The 27,886-nt window shown below is 45.6% G+C and overlaps 1 protein-coding gene across 5 annotated transcripts; it reads right to left on the minus strand.

The window, feature by feature from the left end:
* LOC127489748 (neuroblastoma breakpoint family member 6) lies at positions 1-27,886 on the minus strand. 5 transcript variants are annotated; one of them, XM_070077250.1, is made up of 14 exons: positions 24,462-27,886; positions 22,864-22,924; positions 21,920-22,024; positions 21,556-21,739; positions 21,329-21,430; positions 17,116-17,322; positions 15,339-15,438; positions 13,267-13,481; positions 12,192-12,240; positions 11,144-11,358; positions 9,880-9,934; positions 9,459-9,622; positions 4,485-8,066; positions 1-3,531 (listed from the first exon to the last, which is right to left on the minus strand). In XM_070077250.1, the coding sequence occupies exons 6-13, from the start codon at positions 17,288-17,290 to the stop codon at positions 8,005-8,007; spliced, it is 1,035 nt and encodes a 344-aa protein (XP_069933351.1). In that variant the 5' UTR covers positions 17,291-17,322; positions 21,329-21,430; positions 21,556-21,739; positions 21,920-22,024; positions 22,864-22,924; positions 24,462-27,886; the 3' UTR covers positions 1-3,531; positions 4,485-8,004. The 5 variants fall into 5 exon arrangements, with proteins under 5 accessions (XP_069933351.1, XP_069933350.1, XP_069933349.1 ...); XM_070077249.1 differs by having other exon boundaries at positions 21,920-22,090; XM_070077248.1 differs by having other exon boundaries at positions 21,920-22,093.

A 27,886-nucleotide genomic window follows, 5' to 3' on the forward strand; every position in this document is an offset into this window, starting at 1 on the left:
GCCATCAGTGTGACAGCGGCTTCCATGTCAGAGTGCCTGGTTCAAGACCCAGCTGCTTCTAAGCCATATTTCCTGTAGTAATGGGAGGAAGCAGATGGCTCAAGTTGTTGGATTCCTTATTTCAGCCCAGTTTAGCCGTGGCTGCCGCAGGCATTTGAGACGTGAATCAGATGGAACATCTCTGTGTGTGTGTTTCATTCTATGTAGCTCTCCCTCTCTCTTATGTTTGCCTTGCAGATAAATAAATCAGTCTCTTTAAATATTGGAAAACCTGGTTCTGGCACTGTGGTATAGTGGGCTTTGCCTCCACCTACAGTGCCTGCTTCCCATGTGGACTCTGGTTCAAGACCCGACTGTTCCTCTTCTGATCTGGCTCTCTGCTATAGCTTGAGAAAAGCAGTCTACTTCATATATAAATAAAGAGAGAGAGAGAGAGATACAAGGGTAAAACATCGGCACACCCAATATGAGATGTAATGTATTATAACACTGAAATTAAAAAATCCAAGTGACAGAGAAAAAAATTCAATGGTATGGGCTAACAGGATATTTGCAATAACATTCCACGTTGGGGTGAGAATGCTTTTGAACTACAGAATGCCAGGATCCAGTCTTCAGGAAGAATTCTATTAGAAATCTAGTATTAGACTTGAATATAATAACTGACACAGGCATGAATGGTTAACGCATGGTAAAATTGTTAAAGGAAGGCCATTTTCAAACAGGAGATTTATACATCTTCCAAGCAGCACTCTCCAAAGATTTTATTTCAACTCTGAAATTTTATTATCCAAAGTGTATGATTTTTACAGAACAAAAGTAAAAGCAGGTATCAAAATCAGCAAAGAGTTTGTAAAATTTCTGCAGAGATTTTCACCTAAGTTAGGGCTGGTGAAAGTGGTATCCAAGGTAAAACCTAGATGACTGCTGATTTGTCTCTTGGCATAAATTACCAGGCGGTTTGTTCTGGAGGTACTGAATAACTTGTCATCATCAGTGGTCAGTTGTTGAGAACCAATTCGAGTTGTCAAACAAATCCAAAAAAATTTTTACATTTTTTTTGTTGCATTGTGGCATTTTACTGAAGTGGCATTTATTTTTTTCTTCTTGGTAATTTCTTTTTGTTTTGAAATTTTTTCATTTCTTTGTAGCATTTTCTTATTTAGAAAGATAATTGAATTGGCATTGTACGTTGTTTCCTTAGTATTGCTATTTTTGTTTTAAGTTTCAAATTTTTGCAAAGTTGTTAAATTTGAATTATTTGGCATTTTCTCCATTAAATGAAACAGTGAATAGGAATGACATTTTACACTTGTCTGAATAATTGCTTTTCTCTTTTGTCATTTGTAAAGTATAATCATTTTTAAATTTAAAATTTTTTTAACATTTTTGTATTTACAAAAACACTGAACTTAAATGGAATTTTACTTTTTTTGCTGAGTTTAAATTTTTGAAAAAATTTTAAATTATATATATTTCTAACTTTTTCCTATTTAAAAAGTTACTAAAATGAAGTGGCATTTTAATTTTCCTATTACTATCTTCCTATTTTTTGTTTTTTATTGTTTTAAAGTTTTTAAAATTTTTAATTTAATTTTTTCAGTATTTTCCTTTCAAAAACACTTAAATGACATTTTTTCTAATTTTTTCTTTTTAAAATTTTTAACAATTTTTAAATTTTTTTAAATCTTTCCTTTTAAAAAAACAAGCAGTACCATTTTTCTTTTCTATTTTTACTTAAAATTTTTTTTTCTTTTCAAATTTTTAAAATTTTTTTGGAATTTTTCTTTTTATAAACACTTAACTAAAACAGGGAATACATATTGGGACCTGAATCAAAATTTTTGAGATTCCAGTTACACTCCTGGACACTGGAAACACTTCTGGGCCTGGACAGCGATATCTTAATGAGAAGTTGTAGATTTTAGGAGCCCAAGATGTGCTGACAGGGTGTCTAAGGCAGCTGTTACACTGAGAGGAGGCACACTCAGGTGGAAACATAATTCCCTCCCTAGGATCCCAATTTTCATGAAAGGAAAACAATTGTGTCATCACAGGTATGACAGACAGTGGAAGTAAGAATGGTAGCTGTGAGAAACAGGTCCACCACAGGGCAGCGGTGCCATTGGCTCGGATTATTCTTTCACCAGGAGCACGTACTAAGCAGCGGGCATCCAGAATCTGTGAGGACTCGGCTTTCCATGTCAGGCTGGGGGCAGGCATATGGCCCCTCCTCGTCCTGCAGCTGCCTCAGGCTGGCAGGAACACGGCCTTGCTGTTTGCTGGGGCTCTGGATGCCTTGGCCCACATCCTGCATCAGGAGCCCCCAGTTCTCCTGCAACACTGAGTGGAGTTGGCAGGACCAGTAGCTGTAAGAGATGAGCGTCCTCGTGACGAGGTCCTGCCTGTATCTGTGCTGCCTGACTCTGGATGTGGAGAGAGGAGTGTTCAGAGAGGTGTCTGGTTCCTTGATGCAGGCTCAGTCCACCTCGCCCACCTGGGCCCTCCCGGCCACACTGCTGCATTCATCACCATGAACTTGCTGTTATCATGCCCATGGAAGGCCGCCTCTTGTGTTGATGACCGGACCTCCGCCAGGGCCGCTGCTCACTCCCTTTTTGCTCAGGCTCTGAGGGGTCACCCTCTCCACAGTTGTCAGGAACACAGAGGAAGGAGCGCATCTTTAGGATGTACAGATCAACAGACAGCTTTCACCCACTGACCGATGCCAGGGTCAGGGGACCTGATGGGCACACAAGATGTTCTCTGCCTCCTGCAGGGATGTGGGAGGGAGCACACAGCATCCCTGCATCGGGTGCTTGGCCAAAGAGTGAGGCTGAGTGTAAAATTGAGGAAAGCATCAGAGGTCCTCAGGATGCAGACCCCGAGCCAGACACCTGGCCTGCGCCTTCACACAGTCAGCATTCCCATCATGGAAGACAGCAGAAGGGGGAGATGGTTGGGGTTCAAAAGGAGGAAAGAGACCCTTCCTGTCCTTTTGAGCCCCAAAGTCTCCTCCTCCTGCTGTCCTCTATGCGGAACATTGGCTGTGTGAAGGAGAGGGCCAGCTGTCTGGGTCAGGGTCCACGTCCTGCAGAATCGGATCCTCTCCTCTGCTCACATGCAGCCTTGTGTGCAGGGCGCTGTGTCTCTGACACTGCCCACACCAAGCTCGCCCCATCCAAAGGCAGTGTGTGCCCAGGGTCCTATGCTGTTTGCTTCCAGCTCCTCCTGACCTCAGATCTCAACAGGAGGCAGTTGGAGAGGAGCCAGGTGGTGTTCTCTCTAGAGCAGCTGTGGAGTCAGGCCTGGGTCTCCTTAGGTGTTCACTCGGATTGGAGGTGGAAGACTGTGCCAGCTCTCAGGGAAGCAGCCTAGTGGATAAAAATAGCCGAGGGCAGTTCATGGTGTTGAAATTGCATTCTTGGTGTTCTGGTTGCTGTTGAAGCGGAGCTCCTGTGTTAGATATTTGGAAGAGGTGGGGATGTTACAATCAGCAATATTGTTCTGTCCTTCCAACTGTCTTGGGATCTGAAAGAGGGAGAGAAGAAAAATCAAAGGAGAGCTGGGTCAGGTGCAGGTGAGACCTGAGCCTGTATCTGGGCCTCAGTGGGGCAGAAGCCGGGCAACTCAATTCCAGTGGGGAGACTGGCTGAAGGGGAGCCCTGGGCTGCTGAGAGGGAAGCGGCAGCCAAATGAGCAGAGTCCTGCCCTGAACTCCAGCCCAGCTCTGCAGTGCTGGGGAACCAGGGCCCTTGGCCTCTCCTAACCAGGAGTCGGTGATGTCACCCCACTTCCTCCTGCTCTCTGGGGCATTAGAAATGGATTAGTGTTCTGCAGGAAGCAAAGAGAGCTGGGAGTGTAACCACAGCACAACTCATGTCAATAGAACAGACACCAAGTTTCTCTGAAGATGATTCCACATCTAGTTACACCTAGGACCATTCTGCTGTGTGCCTAATAGCTCACTCACTCAACTCTGAAGGAAACATTAACTTTAAAACAGGCACTCTTCAGTCATCCTAGAGTTTCCCCATTTTTTTTTTCAGTTCCCCTAAGAAATTTTCTTTTTGAGGATATCCTGTTTGTATACTGGTCAGAGGGGAGGACAAACATGGGAGAATGAGACCTAAGAATCTGCATTGGAAATTGGCCTAGGAATAAAATGAGATAAAATGTGATTGTTCAATGTGTATTTCTCAACCCAATAGAGGACTTGCAATCAAGTGAGTGGATGGTAAGCAGCATGTTTTAGGGAGAGAAGTTCAACTGTAAACATTTTAACTTGATTATGAGGGGAGGTATCCTATTTTGTGGGTCAGGTTTCTACATGACAAGGATTTCTTACTGTATCTTCTATTTCAAATTATTGATCCAAACAGAGAGGTTACAGTTCTACCCTATCTGAACAAATAGAAATGAGCTATAATCTGTGTGCAGTGTAAGAAGGAATACATACATCTAAGACACACACACAGGATTACCTCTGTCTAGGCGTGAAGGCCCAGGAATCTGAAGGTCAGTGCCCACATGTTGGTCTGTGGTTTTCCCTTCATCTCCTGGCCAGGAAATTGGCACGTGATTTTCCTCTCTGTGGGCTGTGGTTTGCCCTTCATCTCCAGGCCAGGGAACCTGCAGGCCAGTTTGCATTTCCTGGGCTTCCATTTTCCTTTGATAACATTTTCTTTTGGGGTACTTGGGACATCACTGGTGCTGATGCTATGACTCTCACACTTGCTGGTGATGGGATCTTTGTGAATACCTCCCTCCAGCTGGGAACGGGTCTTCCTCTCAGGGGCAGCAACAAAATTCAGTTCTGAAATAGAACCACAGCCGTCAGGATTGGTATTCATGCTCTCTCTCTGGCAGTCAGGCCTGCAGCAGAGGGACCACAAGTAAGGAAAGGGGCCCTGGATAGTCAAGTCCTGCACAAACACTAAAATGTTTTCATTCAGGTTGATTTTATACATATTCACTGATAATTTATCACTAGGCAAAAGTAATAAACATGGCTCAAATGATCACAGTATTCAAGAAAGTTGGACTAATAAAACACACAGCTCTTAAGCTTTTAAGGCACAGAAACCACACTGTGTATCTGTTGAAGGTTTGGGGGGATGGAGCAGGATCATCTAACCTGGAGGGCATTGTGATGAGAGACAAGGACAGGGGACCACTCACAGCTGGAATGAACAACACTAGCACAAGAACACATGCATTTCATACATGCACATGCTTTCCTGAACATACACCAAGCACATCGATTCATAGGATATATGCCTTCAGTGCCTGTCATATAGATAATAATATACATGATGTGGCCATCACTTTTCTGGTCAGTTGAAGTGGGAACCTAGTTACAGGCACCTGAAGAATGGAGAGACAAGCTAAGGTGAAACACAAAAGTCAGGAAGAAATCCCAGTGGGAGGTAAGGCATTGCTTTGGCCTAGCACACACATCTCCCTCCTGAGACAGTGTTGTGCACTTGCCTGCTTCCTCATGACTGCCTAGCCCTGGCACAGGGTGTTTCTGAGACAAAGCCACACAACCACTGGTCTGTGGCAAAGACTAGTTCAAGGCCTCACTGGGACCCTGAGTGCAAAAAGCCCGAGGGGAGAGAACAGGAACTTTCAGGCCATGGGGCACTCCTGAGCTAGAGCTATATCTGGAGTGCCACAATGAGCTGCTGACCCTGCTCAGGGACGACGCACATCTCTGTACCTCTGTACAGAGGAAAAGTGCATGGTCTCACCAAGAAAAGGTGCCTGCTGATCTATAGCACTGGAGGGGGGTGGGGTGGGGGGAGAACTGTCACTGCCAATTCTACTGCAGAACACTGAGAAACAGGGAAGGGCATCTGGATTTCTTGCTTTTCCTACAGAATGATTCGATGAGTGAAGGTGCCTCAAACCCTAAAGATTCCTGCTGAGAGAAAGTGTAGAACCTCATCAAAGCTCAGATTCAAGGAAATTGGACTTTTTCTCTGCACCCCCCCATGAAGCAATACTTCAAGGCTCCTACTCAACAAGAGGCACTCTGCCTGTGATGACGTGAGGGACCCCTCAGCCTCACTCAGATACTGAATAGATTCCTGTCCTGGTGCAAGATTATGGAGGCTTTACAGGAGAAAAAAAATGCTGAGTGCAGACACCGGATTAAAACTACAAACCTCATATGAGCACAAATCAGTGCTGTAAAGCAGAAGATGAAAACCACACCATGGACACAGGTGCGGGACTGGACTGCTGTGGTTAGCACCAAGCTGCTTCAGAGAAAACAGAGTCTGCTGACCAAGGATACCTAGTGTCAGATAACTAAGGAAACATTGTACAGACTGCCAAAACTTTAAGCCTGAGAAGTTTGGAGGATGCTGTTTACAATTGCAACTGTTGTTAAAATTAAGAGCATCACAGCAACTTGTTAAAGAAGCCTCTCCAAGAGAGATGGTGGTGGCTTGGTGTTTGCCATCATGCTTTCCCATCCACTCCTTCCCTGTCTTGACATCAAAAGCTGCACCTTGAAAGTGGGCCTGGTGACAGCCAAGGGATTCCCCTGTTGGATGACTATGAACAAACTCCATCCAAGAGCCACATCCAGACTAAGTCCCCAGGGACTGAGTGCACAGTGGTCTGTCTCACCCAACACAGGTGCAGCAACCCAAGACTACAGAGGCCACCTGGGAGAGCAGTGGAGTGTTCCCGTTCACAATGGAGCACTCACTGTCTACAACAAGAGCAGAGCAGACAGGCTGTTTCTCCAGTGAGGACCAGGTGCTGCTAGTATGGGAGCAGTCAGAAGCTTCCGGAAGAAGTGCAGGAGTCAAACACATACCATGAGAGTCTTGTGAGACATCTTGATCTTCAATCTCTGGAATCTCCCTGATGAGACTGGAGGGAGGGAAAGGTGGGTGAGAAACAGAAAGGGAACAGAAAGCCCCTTTCCAAGCTGTTCCAAAGAGGAGGCTTCCAGAAGTGGCTGGGCTGAGCAAGGGGCCACCCACAACTTTGTCCCTATCTGGGGAAGAATGGCTACTAACGGTGCAGACAGGATGCAATGTCTTCCATTTGAGGAGGCTCCTTGCTGACCACCTGGAGTAGACGAACTGAACGTTATCACAGGGCAGCTTTCATGTGAGGAAAAATGAAGTGCTCATAGGAAGCACGTGGCAAACAGAAAGCCAGGTAAAACAGAAACACCACTTCCTTCACTGAGAATAGTAAGTATGTGTAGATATATAATATTTACACACGAATCAACTACAGCCAAATATTAAATCTATGTGTGCTTGTAGACTTCTTTATGCTTATTTGTACTGCTTGAAGTCATTTTAAAGTAAACAGGCAAACAGAACTCTCATCTTCTTGGAGAAAGAGTATTAGGTTTGAGGTGATAGGTGAGTAGCGGAGATATTGACAGGGCATGGAGACAGAAGCAGAGAGAAACAGAGGATTTCCTCTGTGATGAGGTCATTAGGATCTCAGCCTGGAGAAATGACTCTCAGTTGGTCCACTAGTACCCATGAGTATTTGGGAAATGAAAACTGGCTTCAACAGATTTATGTAAACTACATGCAGAGTCAATGAATTCCCCTTTGGGATACTGGAGACTACCACGGATTTAGCCGTCAGTCTTATTCTCAGTGCTGAGGCTCTAGTTTCTGTCAGGTTGTTTTACGTGATTAATGGGGGGCAGAGAAGCTCATGAGAAGAGGAGACCTGTGAGCAGCACCCTGCCCTTCACTGCACGTGACAGAGGGGCAATGATGGCAAGGAATCCCTGGAGAGGCTCCTTCATGGAGTCAGCCTGCTGCAGGTCACTACGTGGAAAAGGTAGGGAGAAGTGGAAACCCAGACTAGTACCCTAATGATGGCAGACAGCAGTGCTGACGGGGTACTGCAGGGTTGGCTCAATGGATGGGAGATGCACAGTGGCACTGCTCTTCTTCTCTGGACCTGGAGTCTGCCTGTGTCAGCACTAAGCTCGCTGCCCAGGGTTCCTAAGACTCACCTGGTGTGTGACAGGGCTTGTGCTTCCTCTTGCACTTCATCATTGTCATGTTTCTTTTCTGCAAATGAATTCAAATAGGCACAGTCATCTAGGATGATCCCCTCAAAGCCTTTACAATGCGCTGTCCAGCACTAGTACAGCACACCAGTATCCTCAGTTTCAATGCTGACTCCTCAGATAGGAATTGTCTAGAGGGTGGAGGTCATTTCTGAGGGAACTAGCTTGTTCATTTTTCTTGACACATGAGGTAAACCTCCCTATTCCTCCAGTCATCACACCAATAATCACTGACCTGATTACCTACAGAAATGAAACAAATTTTCCCAAGTGTGGGTGCTGTGGCAAGCAGGTAAAGCTGCTGCCTTTAACCCCAGGATCCCATGTCAATGCCGGATCAAGTCCTGGCTGTTCTACTTCTGATCCAAATCCCTCTAATGCACCTGGGAATGCAGTAGAAGATGGTCCAGTACTTGGGCCCTGCACCCACATAGGAGACCTGGAGGAAACTCCTAGTTCCTCCCTGGGCCTGGTCCAGTCGATGCCATTGTGGCCATGTGGGGAGCAGACCAGAGTATGCAAGAGTTGCCTCTCTCTCTCCCTGTTTCTCTCTCTCTCTCCCTGTTTCTCTAATTCTGCCTTTCATAAGGTAAAATCAAATCTAAAATAATATTCTCTGGAGATGCTTGGTTCCTAGTGTGATTCCTTTCCATGAGAGGAAGTGCAGTGCCCATGGTTCTCAAACAAGCTATCTTGGTAGTTTGTGGTTTACCATATTTTGTACATTGAGGATAAGATAAAAGGTGGAACAGGTGAATTTTCAGTTCTGGGTATCAGAGTGAATGTGTGCAGCACAAGAGAAAACTTGGCTACTCATGGAATCTCTAAGCACAGGTCTCAGACCTGCAGCCTGGGGACACACTACTAAAGGAATGGCAGAACATTCTGTATGTGTGGTAGGTGAAATGATGCCAACGTTGAAGGGACAGACAACGTGGTTGGGTTCAATGAAACAGGGGGAGTATCTTGACTGCAATGGAGATGAGCATGCTGCTGGCTCTGACAGGAAGCAATGTCACATGACAGGGACGGGGAATGACTCATGTGATCAACACTGCAGGGGGCAGAGGGGTCTGATTCATTAGGAACAGACGGCAGAGACAAGCATGAGATGTGCTGCTTAGGTTGGTGTGCATCTGTGACATTCTTCTGGCAATGACTGAGCACTGGAACCTGAGTGACAAAGCCACACAAGGAATGGGAGGACAGCAAGGCTGGATGGGCCAACCACACCTGTGCAACAGACTGGTTGAAAAAGAACAGATGCTGAGAATGTCTCAGACCATCCTATGTCCAGGAGCCCTCTCAGTCAGGTGGGAGTGAGGAGTGCAAGGATAGTGCGGGCTCCTTGGCAAGCAGAGGGGGTTGTATCACCTCACAGTGGGGGACTCACCGCCTGCATCTGGAGCAGAGAGCATGTCCTGATGCTCCAGGGAGCACCAGCTGCTCCACGTGGAATGGTCAAGCTCAGAAATGACCGGAAAAATCGAGGGAGTGAGGTAGCACTCATCCAGCGAGTCGTCTGGGTCTTCCTTCTCTTGCTCCTCTGGGAGCTCCCTGATGAGATGGGAGGGCAGAGACACTGAAGACACACATCACAGGTACAGAAGTGACTTTGTTATCAGACTACAGGTAAAAATATGTGAAGGATGTTCAAAGGGGGAATATAGAGGGAAACAATACAAAAGGGAACATTATGAAAAGAGGCATTTCATCATTGGCTGAATGTTCCAACTGGCTCTAGTCACCAGTTTCTCCAGCATTTTGATTCCCTAGTAGTCCATACTACACTGTCTGCTCTGCCTCCGAGTTACCTGGAAGTGTATGTGACAACTTGCTCTTGTACCTCCACTTCGTGATATTGATTTTCTGCAAACAAATTCAGAGAGATTCACCATGTTAAGCAGGTTTTAGGTCAGATATGGGTATCCAATAGCCACTACTACCAAGGGGACAGATTGTTCTTGTGTGAGAACAGGAGACTGTGAGAGAAATCCTCTAGGAGGACTAAGTTGACATCAGGAGATGGGCTGGGTGAGCCATCCTGGGCAAGGGGTCAAATCTCCCTGTTCACAGTTGGATCACCATCTCAATAACCTCTGTCCAGAACCCTTAGAAACAGCCTGCAATAGTCCTCAGGGATTCTAAGCTCACAGCCCAAGAACTTCCTAGGAGGCAAACTGCAGTTGTCAGGCTGCTCTCATTAAAGGATCCAGGTTGCTGACTGTGGAGAGGAGGTAGAACACTGGGAGAGAGCTATGCATGGAGTCTGCATGCCCTGGAATTGAAACCTGTTTGATGCCACACAGAATCTTGGCTATTCCAAGAATTGCTCATGAATAATCTCCCTCTTGTCTATGGGAACAATACAAGCAATTCAAGAGCTCTCTCCCCAGGCCCTTTAGGATTTATGTATCTAAAATCTAGGAGTGTTGCTATAGTACTGACTCATCCTATCAGACTGATCATGGTGAATAAGGGTAGAGGAGTTTCTATAGAAGGCTGAATGAACTCCATAATACCTCGCACAAATAAATCTATGCAGTTATAGAGAAACATTGAACATTGATTTTGTAGGGACGTTCCTGGATTCAGCTATGTTTTTTGAACTGTACTAGAAGTACAGTATAAAAGACTTTATATCCTGGTTTTGAGATGATTGCATAGCTAAGATAAGCTGTCTTAAAGGAGGTAGAGACTAGGGATAGAAGTAGGGAAACTAGGATCACAACTTGGCCCACACATGGGAAGTGTTACCAAAAGCCTGCATGGGGCTAGAACTCCAGGGATGCAGTAGTAGAACAGAATGATATCACTGCAGGTGACAGCAGGCATGATTTCTAAGTTAGAGTGTCTGAAAGGCACTTCCTACACAGGGCCTCTGTATGTTCCCATAGGCTAGGGTGCAGTGAGACAAACTGCATCTGAGGGGAGGGAAGCTCCTTGACTCTCCTGATGTCTATGTTCAGTGCCACAACCTGGACCCTGATTGAAACCAACTTGTGTCTGCAGGGCCTGTGCTCAAAAGTGACCCTAATCAACGTAAGAGTTATTGTGTACAAAGAATGGAGAGGGTACCTGGGAGAACGGTGACAGGTTCTTCTTTCTTGTGTGAACAAGCTTGTTCCCCATCTAGACCTAGCACACTGTGGGTGTCCTCAGCATCAGGAGACATTTGCACAGTGCCCTCTGGCAGGCAGGAGTCACTTAGCAGGTGGTCAACAGCACCAGTGATAGATGTTTCCTGCTGTGAATTTTGTGGGGTTTCCATTTCATCCACTTCCAAGAGCTCCCTGAGAAGCCAGGTGGGATAAGGATGACAGAGATGAAACCAAGAAGGAAGAGACACCAAGGAGGTGGCTGGTTTGGATGGGGTGCATAAGGGATCGGTCATAGACAGCATAGAGGTTGTTCCCTCCACTCTGGACACCGTGTGGCTGCCTAGGGGGAGAGGGCCTGGGAAGAGATCAGCCTCTGCTCATCACACTCAATACACAGCAGCTAATGAGGAAGCAGCCTCCACTGTTGCTGCATGGCACAGTCACAGCACAAGCACACATTGACAGCTGCAAGGGCTGACACCCTGTGCTCAGGTTGGGTTGTTGCAGTGTCCTGCAGCCATGTGATCAAGGTTCTAGGGGCTTGGCAGATTCTAGAGATGTGCTACCTTCTGGGCCTTCTCTTAACCAAGTCACAGGACAGCAAACATGGTTTTGTAGAGGTGCTTTTCTGCAGTTGAACCTGGCTGGATTCTTCCTAACTGCCCCCTTTTCCCATTGCCTCTTTGTTAGTTTTCTCTGATGAGAACTTCAGCTAACTCTGTAGAAAGCAGATGCGCATCTTCCTCCCTTTTCCAGAAAGCAGAGAACAGAGGTTCCCTTTGTGTGCAGGCAACACCTAAGGCTGTGAGTTCATCATGGATCCTATCAGCAACTAGGACTAGGACAACAGACACCTACTTTAACAGGGGGATTTCCTAGTTGTCAAGGAAGGACTCAACACAATCTGCAGTTGTGTTTCTGCATGCATCTCAACTCCATGACTGTGTTGGCCCCTTTTCTGTTCTTTAGGAGACCCTGTGCATCCTTCACCCATTTGTTGCCAGCTCCTAATCATTCACTATTACCTGTCAGCAACAGGTCCTTGTGCTGGTGTTTCCTCCTCTTCAATGTTTTCTGTAAACAAATTCAGAAATGTCCAATCAGATAATATCACCGCCCCCATTACAATGAAGGTGGCCTCTGTGTGCATATGAATATCTACATATGGGCCAATAGTGGACAAAAACTTCAAATGTTCTGTGTTTAAAGAAACGCCTTGCCATTCTCTTGTGGTCCATCAGGCTTTGTGTCTCTGCACTTGGAGATCAGAATCATGGCAGATTCTGCCTGAAACTAGGCCAACATCCTTTGCTCCCATATCACTGGAAGCTTCTCAAGCTTCCCTGGGACTTCTGCCTGTTATCCCTCATCCTGCCACTAGTGGGAGTCCAAGGCATGGGTTCTATGTTCCCATGGGTCTCACAGAGAACCTCCATCTGTCATGAAGAAGCAAAGAACCCAACTTCCATCCCTCCCTCACAGGCCCTCCACGTTTTCTCTGCTGTTTCATTAGAGGAAATTCTCTCTGTGTTACGAGTTCCCTTCTCAACAGCTTTCCTCACGGAAGTTCTACTAACTCTAGTGCCTGGTCTGGCACTCCCAGGGAGAGGAGGGCCTTTGTCCTATTGGGAAACCTACAAGCAACAGCTTCCACCTTTGATGGTTACATCTGCTCTGCCCCAGAGTTTTTGGTCCATCTAGTGAATGAGGCAAGAGAAATCCTGGATGGAGAAAGCAATCACCTGTCTACCATTTGAAAACCACACTGATCACAGAGCTGGAGGCTTCCATTCAACTTAGCTCAGTGACTGTGTTCAGCCTAACAGTGGCCTCACTTCACAAGGTCTTTCTGGTCTTGATATGAGGGTGGACCCTGCCTCTTCCCTCAATGGCCAACCACAATCAGGAAGGGAGGAGACCTTTGGGATACTGCAAACTTGAAAGACTTCTCTGCCCCTATCTGTTTTTCCCAAGCAGTGCTGACCTTGTCCTGGTACACATGTTCAGTACCAAGAAGAGCTGAGGCAAATGCCCATGGCAGAGGGATGAATGCATCTGAACCCCTGAGGCTTCTCACATGACAGCCTGTGCCCAGCTTACCTGCTCCAAGGAGGTCCTCAAGGCACGCTGACAGCCGGACAGCCTCAGTGAGCAGTCGTCGGAAGCCCTGCCCCGTACAGGTCTCAGGGTCATGCACAGTGAGCACGTCCTTCAGGTACTGCTGCAGGATGTGGGCTAGATTTCTCCCCCTTTGGACCTTTGGGCGTAACTGGGAAAGTTCTTGGTCCTGATCTTCAAGGATGCCACGGCAATGCCTAAGGTGCAAGCATGGAGAAAGTTCTAGATGGGAAGTGATGAGTGTTAGGTTCTCTGTGTTTCCACAGATTTTCATAACAATGCCTTATAGAGCCCTCCACCAGCATCACCACTCAGGTTTGGAGAAATACCTGTGCCAAGAAAAGCAAAGGGCAACACAAGGCCTTGCTCCCACTTTTAGAGAAAGATCTTGTCACAATTCCTGAGATTCCATTCAGGTCATGTTCTATCAACAGTGCAAGGATTCTTCCTTTCTTGCCTTCATAAAGGTGCTAATTCAGTTCCTCCTTCCAGCCACAGGCATTTCCATGTAGGAAGACACACAGTGTACAGTGTAGTGACTGGGATTCATGGTGCACACAGGGGTTACATGGCAAGAAACAAGAATGAAGGTCTGGCAGGGCCAAGCTAAGCATCAGTCTTCTATATCAGGAGGTGATGGTGACTAAGGGTAAATGAGGATTGATTGCAAGATGACCAAACAGAGGAGTCCAGCATCCCCTCCACCTCCCCTGAGAAGACCCAATGCAGCTCCATCTTGAGGTGAGTGCCCACAGAAAAGCACCTCCACACTAAGGGAACCATGAGAACATGGGAGGAAGAGAGAACAGGCATAGCACCACCTACAGAGGACCAAAGCTAACTGGTGACTGGATTCCCAGAAACGCAGCCATGGGGACTTCCTGTTGCAGAAGAGAGAGTAAACAGGAGGGCCCCATGGGAGCCCATCCACCTGGACACCTTACTTACAGACTCTCCGCACTTGCAGCTCTGAATTCAGATTCCTCTGCTCCCTCCTTGTTTCATAACATCTGAGACACAGGGCTTTGCTGTAACTCTCTGCCCTTGTCTGGCACAGGCTGGCTCAGTTTTTGATTTGGGCTGCCCACTAGTGAAACACATCCCCACCTGCCTGCCCTACACAGAGAGCCTTACCTGAGCAGCTCAGCAGACCTGGACTGCTTTGGCAGGGGCCTCCATGTGTAGCTTCTTGGTCAACATGGACTCCATGATGTCTTTTTTTTATTATCTATTCATACCATTTTATTAGGGAAATAAACAGTAATTGTGGAGGGAAAAATGTATTTTCATTTTAAATTCTCCTGAAGGGAGAATTTTTTCAAAGTACCTATTCACTTTTACTTTCATTGTAAAATTAATTTTTACCATTTCTTTCTAAAAATTTATTCATTCATTTATTGTAAGTAATATACATTTCATAAGACAACTCTAGGAATATAGTTATTCTTCTCCCCATACACAGGGTACCACCCACACTCCCAGCCCAGCTCCTCTTCCCTCTCTACTTCTCAATCTCATTCTCCTTTAAGATGCATTTTCAATGAACTTTGTACACAGAAGACCAACTCTATATTAAGTAACAATTTCAACAATGTGCACTCACACCCACCCAAGAATAAAAACTGTTTGAGAAATGTTTCACTGTAACTCTCTCTTAATACAACTCATTGAGAACAGAGGTCCTGCATGGGGAGTCAGTGCACAGTGACTCCTGCTGTTAATTGAACAATTAGCACTCCTCTGTATGTTGTCAGGGACCACACAAGGCTCATGACATGAGCTGACTAGGCTATGGAAGCATTTTGAAAACTCTGTCTGTATTTAGACAAGGCCATCAGCAAAGTGGAAGTTCTCTCCTCCCTTAGAGAAAAGTGCATCCTCCGTTGATGGCCACTTCTTTGGGGTCCCACAGTGATCCTACATGGAGAACATTGTTTGCCACAGTGCCTTCATGGCTTTCCATGCCTGAGATGCCTCAGTTCTCCCTTCTGAGCTGCCCCACCGGAGATACCCACACACCTCCCCACCTGCCTGCCCCACACAGATACCCTTACCTGAGCAGCTCTGGGACCGTGGGCTTCTCTGCCAGCGGCTCCTCCAAGTGGAGCTTCTTGGTCAGTATGGACTCAATGATGTTTTTAAACTTCTCACAATCTGGGGAAAGACAGACACGCAGAACTCAGGGAGGTGCTTTTGTAGTCAGTGCCTGCTGAAGACCAAAAGAACTCCAGGGCCAGGCTCCAGATTGGGAGTTTCACATCTGTATTTCATCACCTCACTACATAGCATCTGAAATTTCCTATTTTTAAAAGATTTATTTATTTATTTGAAAGGCAGAGTTACAGAGAGACATAGGCAGAGAGAGAGAGAGAGAGAGAGAGAGAGAGAGACTCCATCAGCTGATTCACTCCCCAAATGGCTGCAAGGTTGGAGCTGTGCCAATCTGAAGCCAGGCGCCAAGAGCTGTTTCTAGGTCTCCCATATGGATGCAGGGGCCTAAGCACGTTGGTTATCTTCTACTGCTTTTTAGGCCATAGCAGAGAGCTGGATTGGTAGTGGACCAGCCAGAATTGAACTAGTACCCATATGGGATGCCAGCACTGCAGGCAGTGGCTTTACCTGCTGAACCACAGCACTGACCCTGCTATTTCCCAGTAAAATGAGAAAAAAGGACTTCAAAGATACAGAAGGTGACTTGACAAGGTGATTCCACTGGTGTTTACAGAATCAGAGTTCCCAGTCCCTGAGCTCAGACTGAATCATGAGCCACTGGACTCAGCAAGCCTTGCAGCCTCTCAGGTCAAACAGGAACTTGGGGCATGAAGTCGTCACCTTCTGTATATTTGGGAGCTTGATAAGGGTGTAGGACTGTTTCCTTGCATTGGGAAAGATTTCAAGTGTTTGTTATTTCAGACTTAAGGGACCATCTTTCATGGAACTGTGTAGAGTACAATGTATAACAAAGTAAGGCCCTGAGGCAATATGGCCCAATAAAAAGTATAGTTCCTCCTAAATTAGAAAGAGTGCAATAAGGGCCTCATGGATTCTGTTGATCCTGAGCAAGGAACCATCCTTGGAGTTGTATAGGAAAGAAGGAGCGCATTTGGTTGTGACATCTACAGAGGCAGGAATTATGATAGCACCTATGAATGGGAGAGAAATTGAAGTTACAGAGAAGGTGGGCAATGGGGAGCACCCAGGTGAGTGACCCTGATTCCCCCCCTACACCCTGTGCTCCCACTCCCAGGTCTCAGGCAGCGTCTTCCTCTTCTGGAAGAAGAACTTGTGCTCCAGGAGCAGGACTTTCTCCCAGTGGGGAGGCTGTGTTGTGAGGGTGTTCCCATGGATACCAGAGTTCTAGTGCACAGGAGACTCTCTGTCTCTCTGGAAGCACATCCTGCTCACTCTGAACACATGTCCACTCCTGACCTAGGACAGTGCTTTGCCAATGGGAACTCAACGGAAGCTTGAATTGAGTGAAATGCGTTAGCCCCAGAAATGAGGCCCACAGTGATGGTATAAGGCTGCAGGAGCTGACACAGACAGGATGATCATAAACATGCACTCAATATGGTGGAGCCTGACCCTGAGGACAACAGGCAGCTCTATGCCTCATCAGGAATCCATGACAGATTCAGCACTCCTGTCACCCTACACCTCACTGCTACCTTGGAAAACTTGCGAAACCCTGTGTGTCAGCTTGGGAGTGTGGTCAGGAGGAAATTAAGTTCAGCAAAAAGAAGACAACAATCAAGTAGTGAGGCCATTTAGTTCCTCAGGAGAAGATACAGGACAATCATCACTGTGGTGAAATGACCCGAGAGAACTTACTGTATTTTTTCAGCTCCCTGGCCAGGGCAAAGTTTGTAGCCTCAGCTATGAGAAACTTCTCCTGGAGCTCCCAGCAATCCTGTTGGCTCTTTGCCAGCTGGGATCGCAATTGCTGGCATTCGAGGTCGTTCAGTTCTGCCTCGGGATCTGAGGCAGGGCTGTGGGATCCTGCCATGCTGATGGTGTGTCACAGCAGGACAACAGGGACTGGGGAGAGGAAACCCAAACACAGGTGAGGGTCAAACAAATGACATCCAAGAGTTTCAGGTAGGCTTGAGGGGTGACAATAACTGTCCAGCTTCACTTACTGATGTGAAACACCTGATCCACTGCCCGACAACACTGGGAAGTTCTTCACTGGACAAACAAGGATAAAACTGCCAAAGCCTAGATTCAAGGCACTGCCTGTAGCTCAGTCTCTGCTAGGACTGGCTGTTGTGTGGCAGCTAATGGTCAGCCGTTGCCATCGCAGAATTAGAAGGTGGAGCGTGTCACGGAATCTTTGGAACTCTGCCTTCCAGGGACCTAAGCTAGGTTGAGGCACAAGACCCCCACTGCTGGGGACAACCTACCCATCTGCCAGTCTCATAGTTATAGATCCTGCACTGATACTACAGACCGTGTCCCCAAATCACCTAAGCATGTATCGCTCATATAGTCATGTATGTGTATGAAAATACCAAGGCAGAAAATGTGTCCCAACAAGCCTTCCTTTCTCAGGGCTGTTAGGAAGTCACCCCACCTGCTGTTTAAAGAGATCTCAAGGCTTTTCTACCTGTTTGAAATGCTGAATTTTAAGCTTCCCTGATAAATGGGTCATTTTATTATCTTAGAAAGGAATTTTGAGAGCTCTTTTAGTTTTTTGGATAGAATTGTTATATTAGGTATGCAATTTCAAAAAAGTTTCTCCCTATGTTGGCCTGTATATTCATCTTCTTATCAATGACTTTGAACAGAAAATTTGAACATATTAATTTGAACATATTTGAACATATGGATGAAAATGTTCTTTGTTTAATTATACTTATTTGAGATGTAAAGATGAAGATGTAGAGACATACACACAGAGAAACACAACCAAAACTCTGTGTTACATTACTATTTCACTCCCCAAAAGCATGCAACAGTCAGGCTTGGCCAGGGTGACACTTGGTGTGCAGAACTCCAACTTGTTCTGCAAATGTATGGGAAGAACCTAATGCTTTTAATAATATATTTATATATAATTACTGCAACTAATTTTATAATGATGGCAAACTTATTTTGAGGAATATGGGTGTTACATATTTGAAGTGGTTTTTTAAATTAACTTCTTATTTAATGTTGTATCTATGGCATAAATGCAATGTTAAGAACATAGTCCTTCTTCCCACCTACCTGCCCTCCCACCTATTCTCCCCCTCTTCCTCCTCCAACTCTCCTGTTTAGTCTGAGAAAGAAAAAAAGACAGAATGGAACAAGAAAACTAAGAGAACTGTTACTCAGCAGCCTAGCAAAGGGCTGTCCAAGGTTACTGCTTCTCAAAGGGGATTTCACTTTTTGCCCCCTTCTGCTATTCCCTTCCTCTTCTCCCTTCTTTCCTTTTAGAAACTTAATTGTCTTCAAAGAAGAACCCACGGATGATACATCTGCTGTGAGCTCTTAGACAGAACTATAACCTATGAGACATAAGAATATCCTCCATTTAATGCACTAAAAGGAAGTGATTCTGGAGAACAGTTCTACTATGAAGTCCCTTGATATAGCTTTGAGGACAGAGGGCAGTGCACAGTGGCTCTCACTGTGTCTTTAACAAATCACACTCTTATGTCTGACCTCAGTGCTCACCCAGGGTGCTTGACATGAGCTGCCTCAGCTACAGAAGCCTTCTGGATCCACCTAGCTCGACAAGGCCATAAGCAAAGAGGAAGCTCTCTCCGCCCTTCAGGGAATGTGCATCCTCCTTTAGTAACCACTTCTTTCCACTTTCAGTTTCACCCACAGGCATCCTATATGTAGGGCCTATATGTGAGCATTGCAAAAGCCACTTAACTGCTGAATGAAATGCCAGTCCCAAAAGCTGCACATTTTAAGGTTTCCATTTGAGTGGATGATCAAAACTGTTTTTTTTTTTTTTTTGAAATTTTAAATTCTGATGTCTAAATAGATGTAGGAGTCTCCACTGTGGCATAGTGGGGTAAGCCACCACTTGAGACACTGATCTCCTCTATGAGTGCTGGTGGACTCCCAGCGGCTCCACTTTCAGCTGATCCAGCTCCCTGTTGAGGTGCCAGGGAAAGCAGTGGAACATGGCTTATGTCCTTGCCCCTTGAGCTCCTGTGAGATACCCAGATGGCATTTTGGGCTCCTGGCTTTGGCCTGGCTCAGCCCTGGTTGTTGTAGGCACTTGGGGAGTGAAACAGAAGATGCAAGGTCTCTCCCTCTCAGTGTGTGTGTGTTCCTCTCTGTCTGTAACTCTGCTTTTCAAATAGAATAATACATCTTTTAAAATAATTATTAAAATATTCAAAAATGATATTGTAATGTACATATCCATAGTGTAATGATTCCTCTAGACTAGTAAATAAAATATTCATCATCTCACAGTTAACCTTTATGTGCCTGCACATGGTAAGAACCCACAAAATCTACTGTTAGAAAATTCTCAGACTTTCTCATTCTAATGGAGAATAGCATGCTCCACTAATAACTCAGATTCTCATGCTTAACTTCAGAACCCTAGATTTAGTTCTTCTCTATAACTACCACTTTGTACTCTTGGGTCAACATTTCTCTATTCTTCCCACCAGACTGCACCACCTTGAAGACTTCTCTTATATTCTCTGTTTTGACATATTCAACAATTTTCCATTTTTTCTTTCAGACTCCACACATAACAGACTTCATGCAGTGTTATTATTTCTATATCTCATTTATTTCACTCACCATAATGTCCTCCAATTTCATTCAGTTTCTCACAAATGACAGGAGTTCCTTTATCTTTGAGTTGAACAGCATTCCATCATATAAATATATATTTAAGCATCATCATACATCTATCATGTATAATGTATTGTTACACATTATATGTATATAAATATCTATACACAGACATGTTAAGAATGATTCAAAAGCTTCAAGTGATTCCAAAGTGTCATGGAAATTCTGTAGTATCCTTTTATTAAAATATACTTTTCAAGCCATATATATGGACAGCAAGATTGCTTAACCAACCTTCTGTTGATGGACATTTAGGCAGTTTGCATCTTGGCCTCTGTGAATAAGGCATCGACTAGGGATTGCAGGTATATATCTGATACGGTTTTTTGTTTCTTCTTTTTTTGCACATATACCAATAAGGAGGATGAATGGGTCATTTGACAGTTCTAGTTTAACATTTCAAAAATACTTCAATAATGTTTTCTATAATGGCCATACCACTCAACATTCTCACACAAATGTAAAAGTGTTTCCTTTTTGGTACACCCTTGCCCACATTTATTCTCTCTTGTCTTTGTGAAAGCAGCTGACCATATGGTTCTGAGGGGATATCCCTCTGTGGTTTGGAATGGTGTTTCCCTGATGAGTACTGATAATGGGCAACTTGTCATAAACCTGGTAGCAATGCATATTCCTTTCATGGAGTAATGTCTACTCAGGTCCTTTGCCAATTTCTCAGATGAATGATTAATTATTTTGGCTACTGAGTTCTGTGAGTGCTTTCACACTATAGCACAGAGAAAGAAAAAGCCTTGTGAACAATGTACATAGGTCTTGGCCCCATGTGGGGATCATGGGGATCCTTACTTTGGGGCCGTGTGACTGCACCACTGCCATTTTATTGGATTGTGCAGTGTGTTGCATGGCAGAACTGAGCATGGGTGGAAAAATGTACCTAGCTGAAGAGGGCAGGAAGGGTGTGCTTCTTTCTCTCTTTCCCTCTTTTTTTTTTTTTTTTTTTTTTTTTTTTGGTGGTGACACTGAAGTTACCAGGATCTCTAGCTTGCATGGAAAGCTTGTGTTCAGCATAAACCTGCTCTGATTCCATCCAGGGATCTCCCTGGCCAGGTGCACAGGTTCACTGTGGAGTCAGTTTCTCTCCTGACCTCAGTACTCATGCAAGGTGGCTCCTTCAGGGGCTGGACAGTGGAGTAGTCCTTTCTGAGTATCCCCTGAGGTTTCTGACACAATGTGTCCTTCATCTCACCCACACTTGGTTTCACCCTAACATTACCTTGTCATTCTCTGGGTCATTCTCACGTCCCAGAGAGCTGCTCATCTTCCTTCATCTGCACCTTCAGTTCTGGGTTCTCAGGATGTGGACTCAGTTCTGGATCTGGGAGGAGACACAGGAGGGACTAGGTCAGCTCTCAGCCTCAGTTCCCAGGGCACCTGTGGTTCCCCAGGGACTCAGAGGAACCTAAGCAGCAGGACCTCAGAGAGGAACAATACACACTTTACCTCACTGATGAGGAACCTGGGGTCCATAGAGACTAAGAGGTTGTCTCAGCACCACAGCTGATGGAAGGAGAGCCACCCCATGAGCTTTGACCTCCAGCTTCCCTGTGCCGAGCATGGCTCTTGTCTTCCAAGAATGCATTGCTGGGTTTTGTAGACTTCAGATAAAGCACTGCTATTACTGCTCCTAAAAACAAACAAACAAAGTATGAGGGTCATTCCTTGGACACAGCTTTTCCCACATTTCTATTGTCCCATTATGTATTCTCTGTCTGTTTTCAATCAATGGGTGATAGAATGGGAGCAGAGAATACATAAGGTGAATGAGTATTTAACACAGCCCTGCCTGTCCTGTGTGGTCCCTTACCTCTGGAATTCTCCCTCAGGTTTTCTCCTCTGCTGCAATGGTGGAGATTGTCAGACCTCATGGAGGTCATTTCTGTATGGAGATCTATGTTCTTCTTTTTGTCTCCTGGAGTCAGGGAGAGTAGAGATTCATTCTGGACCTCTGTGGACCCAGCTTTTCTGCGAGGCAATGCTGCTAGTTTCAAAGATAAAAAATTAAAAACCACAATGACCAACAGAAATCAGGTCAATAAAGATTTTCCTGATGTGCCTGAGATCGTGAGAACAGCCCCTGGTAGAATGTGGTCAGAGCCAAGCACGGGGCATTGGCAGACTGACTCAGGTAAGGTGTATGTGCAAAACAACCAAGAGAAGGCTGCTAACACTTGGAAGAAGACACACATCAGAGGAGTGTGAGAAGAAAAGACAAGTACTGGTTCAAATGAAGAAGGAAGTATCACAGGCTGAGACCCAGAGGCAAAGCCACACATCACAGAGGATTAGTCCTCAGCCTTGAAACCTATCCCAGGAAGTCCTGTTGGATTTGCCCATCTTAACTTGAAAACTTTTGGATTCATGACTTCCTTGTAGGCTCCATTTTTGCCCTTGCTGAATTAGAGTCACTGTCATTGTCACCCTATGTCCCCTGCAGATGGGGCAGATAAGCAGTGTGTTTAATGTCAGAGTAGCACAGATGGAATGGATCACACACAGCATCCACACGTAACAAACACCTCCAACTCACTCACATCCCCCTTCATGACCCAGGGAAATCCCACATTCCTGCTGTGAGGCCTCCACCTGACAGGGGAAGTGTTTCCATTCCTTATGTGTTCTGGATTAGTAATTCTTTATTAGCTACACAGTGTGGAATTCCAAAATCAATGGCCTTATTATATACTCAACCATCATGATGAGAATTGGTAAGTGCTATCTAATTCTATACAGATACAAAAAATTAAATACCTTGTGATAAGTTCAACCAGCATGTGAAAGTCCTCTTCAATGAAATTCAAACACATTGAATCTAATGAAAGAAAATGAAGCAGACACAAAATAATGGAATTCCCTCATATATTCTATATTTGGAAGAATTAATATTATTAAAATATCAAAACTACCCAAAACAATTTAGAGATTCAATGTAGTCTCCATCAAAATACTGATGACATCCTCACAGAATAAGAAAAAAATCTTAAAATTCTTATGAAAACACAAAAGGCTCTGAATACTCAAAATATTCTTAACACAATGAAGCCAAAGATGGAGGCACCACAGTTCAAAATTAAAGATATGCCACAAGGCTATTGAGACCAAAACAGTATGGTACCTACATAGCAATAGACACATAGGACAATGGAAAAAAAGAGAACCCCTAGAAATTCACACACCTACATCCCTACACTTACTTTTGACAAAGGTGTGGAAAACATTCCCTGGAGATATGCACATCTATTTTAATGGGACTGGGAAAATAGATTTTAATTTACAAAAATCAACTCAAAATGGATCATGATCTAAATGTAAGATCTGAATCTATGAAACTAACAGAAGAAAACAAGCAGCAAATGCTCTAAGAAATGGGCAGAGTCAACACAGGTTTTGGGCTAAGACCACAAGAACATGGACAATAAAAACCAATTGGAAAAATCTGATGTTATCAATCCAACAAATTTCTGCACAGGTAGAAATATTTTACCAGTTGGGTAAGTGCACCTGATGTTGTGACATCCAAAGAACTGAGGAATTTTCCTCCTTTGTTATACAGGGACATCATTTGGCCATTTGGAGAATGTGCTTCCCCCATGAGTCACTCTGGTGCTAAGATCTGTCATTGATATTCAGTTTGATTCCTGGGTGACACAGCAGGACCAAAGAACACTGAAAGGATCAAGTAGTGATTGCAGTCAGACACAGAATGAGTTTCTGTGACCACCTCTAGACCATCAGGTGCCTAGGCCAGAAAAGGGTCTTCCTGAGACAGGAGCACTGTCTGCCTTGTGCAGTTCCTGTCCCCAGAGCCTCTGCAAGTGACTTGGAATAAGGAGTCACTGCCACTATCAAGACACATGACAGAAAACCCACTGGAAAAAGAACATAGGGTACTCACAACAAAATGATGAAATTTCTAAAAATCAAGTTCTTACCCATCCCTTATCCATAATAACTGTGAATGTCAACAGACAACATTACCCAGTTACGAGATACAGACAGGATGACTGGATGAAAACCAAGACCCAACCACAAGTTGCCTACAAGAAACACACTAGTAAAGACAGAGACTGAAAGGGAAAGGATGGGAAAAGATGCTTCATGCTAATGGATATCAGATGTGAGCAAGAGTACCTATGGTTGGATCAGATAAAATAGGTTTGATGATAAAAACTGAAACAGAGATGATGGTTGCTATATGATTATCAAGGGTTTGATCCAACAAGAAGATGTGACAATGGTAAGTGCATACGAACCCATTGCTGCAGCACACTAATTTATAAAACAAAATTATTACATCTAAAGGACACATGAATTCTAATGTAGTAATAGTGGGGGACTTCAACACTCACCTTTCTTCGACAGGAAGAGATCACCTGGAAAAAAATTAACAAGCATCAGAGAGAAACTACTACAGACCAAATGGCCATAACAGATGAGTACAGATATTTCACTCCACAGCTGCAGAATACACATTCTTTTCATCTGCACATGGAACATGGATGCTATAATACTAGAAATCAACAACACAAGAACCCCCAAAGGTATGCAAATACATAAAGGCTGGATAAGAAACCAAGAGGGAAATTTCAAAATTCCATGAAACTAATTAAAATGGAAGCACAACACACTGAATCTACAGGAAATTCTAAAAGTAGTATGCAGAGGAAAGGTTATGGGATTAAGTTCCTACATCAAATAATTAGAAGGACTTCCAATAACCTAACAAAGTATCTCAAAAATCCTAGTAAAACAGGAGCAGACCAATCCCAAGTCAGTGGAAAGAAAGAATAAGGAAGCAGGCAGAAAGAAAGGAAAGAGCGACAGAGAAATGAGGGCCTCACACACAAAATCCAGAACACTGCAGGAACCCAACACTCAGTGTCGTCCACCATGCAAGACTTGTGTGCTCACACTGCTGTTGTCTGATTATCTCAGAACAGAGCAGTCATCCAATACAAGAGAACACAGACCATCCCATTGATCGCAGCCTTTCCAGGCCTATTGAGTGTAATCTGAGTTGATAAAATCTCACAATAAAGAGTTAAGTGCTGGTAAAAGTTAACAGAAGGTAACAGGGGCTGTCTAGTTTCTGCAAGGGGGTATAGAAAAGAACATTCTCATCAGTGGCTGTGAATGTGAATGGGAAAATCTTCTTGCCAGGCAATGGGGCCAGAACAGCACCATCAGGAATGTACCAGAACTTTGATCTTGCAATTCCCTTTACAGGATACAACCTGGAGAAGTATCTTCAAAATTAATAAGGGACATACCAAATATATGTAGATGGTGCTCCTTGAGACATTATTAATAATACTAAACATTTAAATCATTTGAGGAACATTAACTTATGTGAGTAGAATGGTCCATCACACCATGAACAGTTATCCATGTGTCTAAGACAAGGAAGAAGAGTCTGAAAGAGCAGAGGGTGATGGACTGGTAAGAACTAATGTGACTGAGCAGTTACTGTGTGCTAGACACAGACAGGCCTCAAGGCTTTGCCCCTACATCTCATTAAAATGTTTGCCAAGCCATGTAGAAAGTACTCCTACTTGTCCATTTCTTAGTGTCTTCTCTACCATGACTATTATGAAACACCAGTGAAAGAACCTGAAGCAGACACAAACACTAGAAAGACATTCATGTACACGGATTACAAGAATTAACATGATGAAAATGTCTACTCTATCCAATGCAATTTACAAATTCAAGGCAATCCCCACAAAAATAGGAAGCACATTATTCATATGACCAGAAGAAGCACCTAAGAATTTATGTGGAAAAAGCACAAAAGACACAGGTGTTGTTTTCACCCTATTGGAAGAGGGATCCTTCCCACACATCCCTGCAATCTCATTAATGTGAGCACGGGGTTCAGGCAGGATTTCTCCACATCTGATTTAAAGTAGAAGGAGATGGGGCCCGGCTATGGCTTTGTAGGGGAAGCCTCTGTCAGTCGGGCCAGGATCCCGTGTGGGAGCCGGTTCATGTCCCAGCTGCTGCTCTTGCAATTCAGCTCTCTGCTTATCGCTTAGGAGAGCAGTGGAAGATGGCCCAAGGGCTTGGGCCCCTGCACCCATGTGGGAGGCCCGGATAAATCCTGGCTTCAGATCAGCCCAGAGGAAGGCATTGAGGCCATTTCGGTGGTGAACCAGCAGATGGAAGCCCTTTTTTCTGTCTATCCCTCTCTCTGTAGTGATAACCCTCAAATAAATAAATAAATCACACACACACACACACACACACAAAACAAGTAGAGAGGATAAGGATGGAGAGAACAGGTGCAGAACAAACTGAATGACTCAAACCCCGGGGAGGAGCTGGCTTGGGCCCAGCAACCTTTCAGGGAAGAGATGAGTGAACTAGTGTGGCCCACGGGAAAAGACACTGCCCTGGTTCTTCTTCTTTTAATAATTATTATATTTTATTTGAAAGACAGAGTTACAGAGAGAGGTCGAGCCTGAGAGAGAGAGAGAGAGAGGTCTTTGGTTCACTCCCCAAATGACAACAATGGCCAGAGCTGAGCTGATCCAAAGTCAGGAGCCAGGAGCTTCTGCCAAGTCTCCCACACCAGGGCAGAGGCCCAAGGACTAGGGCCATCTTTGGCTGCTTCCCAGGGACACAGCAGAGAGCTGCAGAGCCAGTGGAGCAGCCCCCATGGAGGTTGGGGCTACAGGCTGGGGCTCTAACCTGCTGTGCCACCTGGCTGCTGGACCCTGCCCTTCTGTGCACGCCCTGTCCCCCCCCACGCTGCAGCTCCTGGGCTCCTCTCCTTAGTGTGACTGCACCAGCTCCAGAGCCTCTGAGCCCAAGACAGTGCGGGATGACCTGCAGCCACCTTAACCTCACTTCCTTAACTGCACTTTAACCCTCAGAGACTTCTGCCTGCAACAAAGTTATACACTACAAGCCCCCATGCAGGAGGCAAGGCCTCCTCTCTCTAAGAGAAAAGACAGCAGGATTCTAGCTCCTGGAGTCTGCTAAGTTTCAAGTCAGTTTCTCGGCACAGCACCGGAAACGCCGTGGGACGGGCCTGTGCTGTGTCCTCGTGGGCTAAGCCTCCGCCTGCAGGGCCGGCTTCCCCCATGGGCACTGGTTCCTGTCCCGGCTGCTCCTCTTCCGTTCTGGCTCTCTCCTAATGGGCTGGGGAAGCCATGCAAGATGGCCCGAGGGCTTGGGGCCTGCTCCTGCCTGGGAGACCCCTTGTAGTGGCCATCTGGAGAACATGGAAGACCTTTCTCTCTGCCTCTCCCCTCTCTGTAATTCTCTCTCTCCCATGAATAAACACAACAGGAAGAATGAAAGGCCTGGAGTTAGAAACACAGGAGGCTGTGGTCCCGGAGAGCGCCCCCTGCCGCCCGGGCTCCGCAGCCCCGCGGCCTCCTCCAGGGGCCCGGCCCTTCCCGCCCTCCCAGGAGCTGTGGGCGCGGCTCCCGCATCCTCCTCCCGAGGAGCGGTGTCCTGAGCCTGGGGCTGGTGCCCGTCCTCCTGGAACCCTGTCCCTCGGCGCGGGGTCCGCCCCGCGTCCGCGGTTCCCTGTCTTCTCCTCTGACTCCGGTTCCGGAAGTCGGCCCTCAAGTGACCCCGCACCGCTGTCCCCGTTCCGGAGCCCTGGCGCGGGTCCTCCATTGTCCACAGCTCTGTTTTCTGAAGCGGGGTCCGCATCCGGGTTCCCCAGGGGGGCGGCAGCCCCCAGAGCCCTCGGCGGCCTGCAGGCCGGGCTGGGGGTCATCGATGGCGCCCTCGGGGCGCAGGGGCCTGGGCTGTGTGAGGG

The sequence above is a fragment of the Oryctolagus cuniculus genome, chromosome 7, assembly GCF_964237555.1.
Source record: "Oryctolagus cuniculus chromosome 7, mOryCun1.1, whole genome shotgun sequence".
In the NCBI taxonomy this organism is placed as follows: domain Eukaryota; kingdom Metazoa; phylum Chordata; class Mammalia; order Lagomorpha; family Leporidae; genus Oryctolagus; species Oryctolagus cuniculus.

What these genes read in the sequence shown, in the direction of transcription:
- LOC127489748 (XM_070077250.1), bottom strand. Translation starts at nt 17,290, where the DNA reads ATGGCAGGATCCCACAGCCCTGCCTCAGATCCCGAGGCAGAACTGAAC. An exon ending in CAGGGAGCTGAAAAAATACA is followed by an intron (nt 15,439 to 17,115) that starts GTAAGTTCTCTC and finishes GTCTTTCCCCAG; the next exon opens with ATTGTGAGAAGTTTAAAAAC. An exon ending in GTTGTCACATACACTTCCAG is followed by an intron (nt 9,623 to 9,879) that starts GTAACTCGGAGG and finishes CCATCTCATCAG; the next exon opens with GGAGCTCCCAGAGGAGCAAG.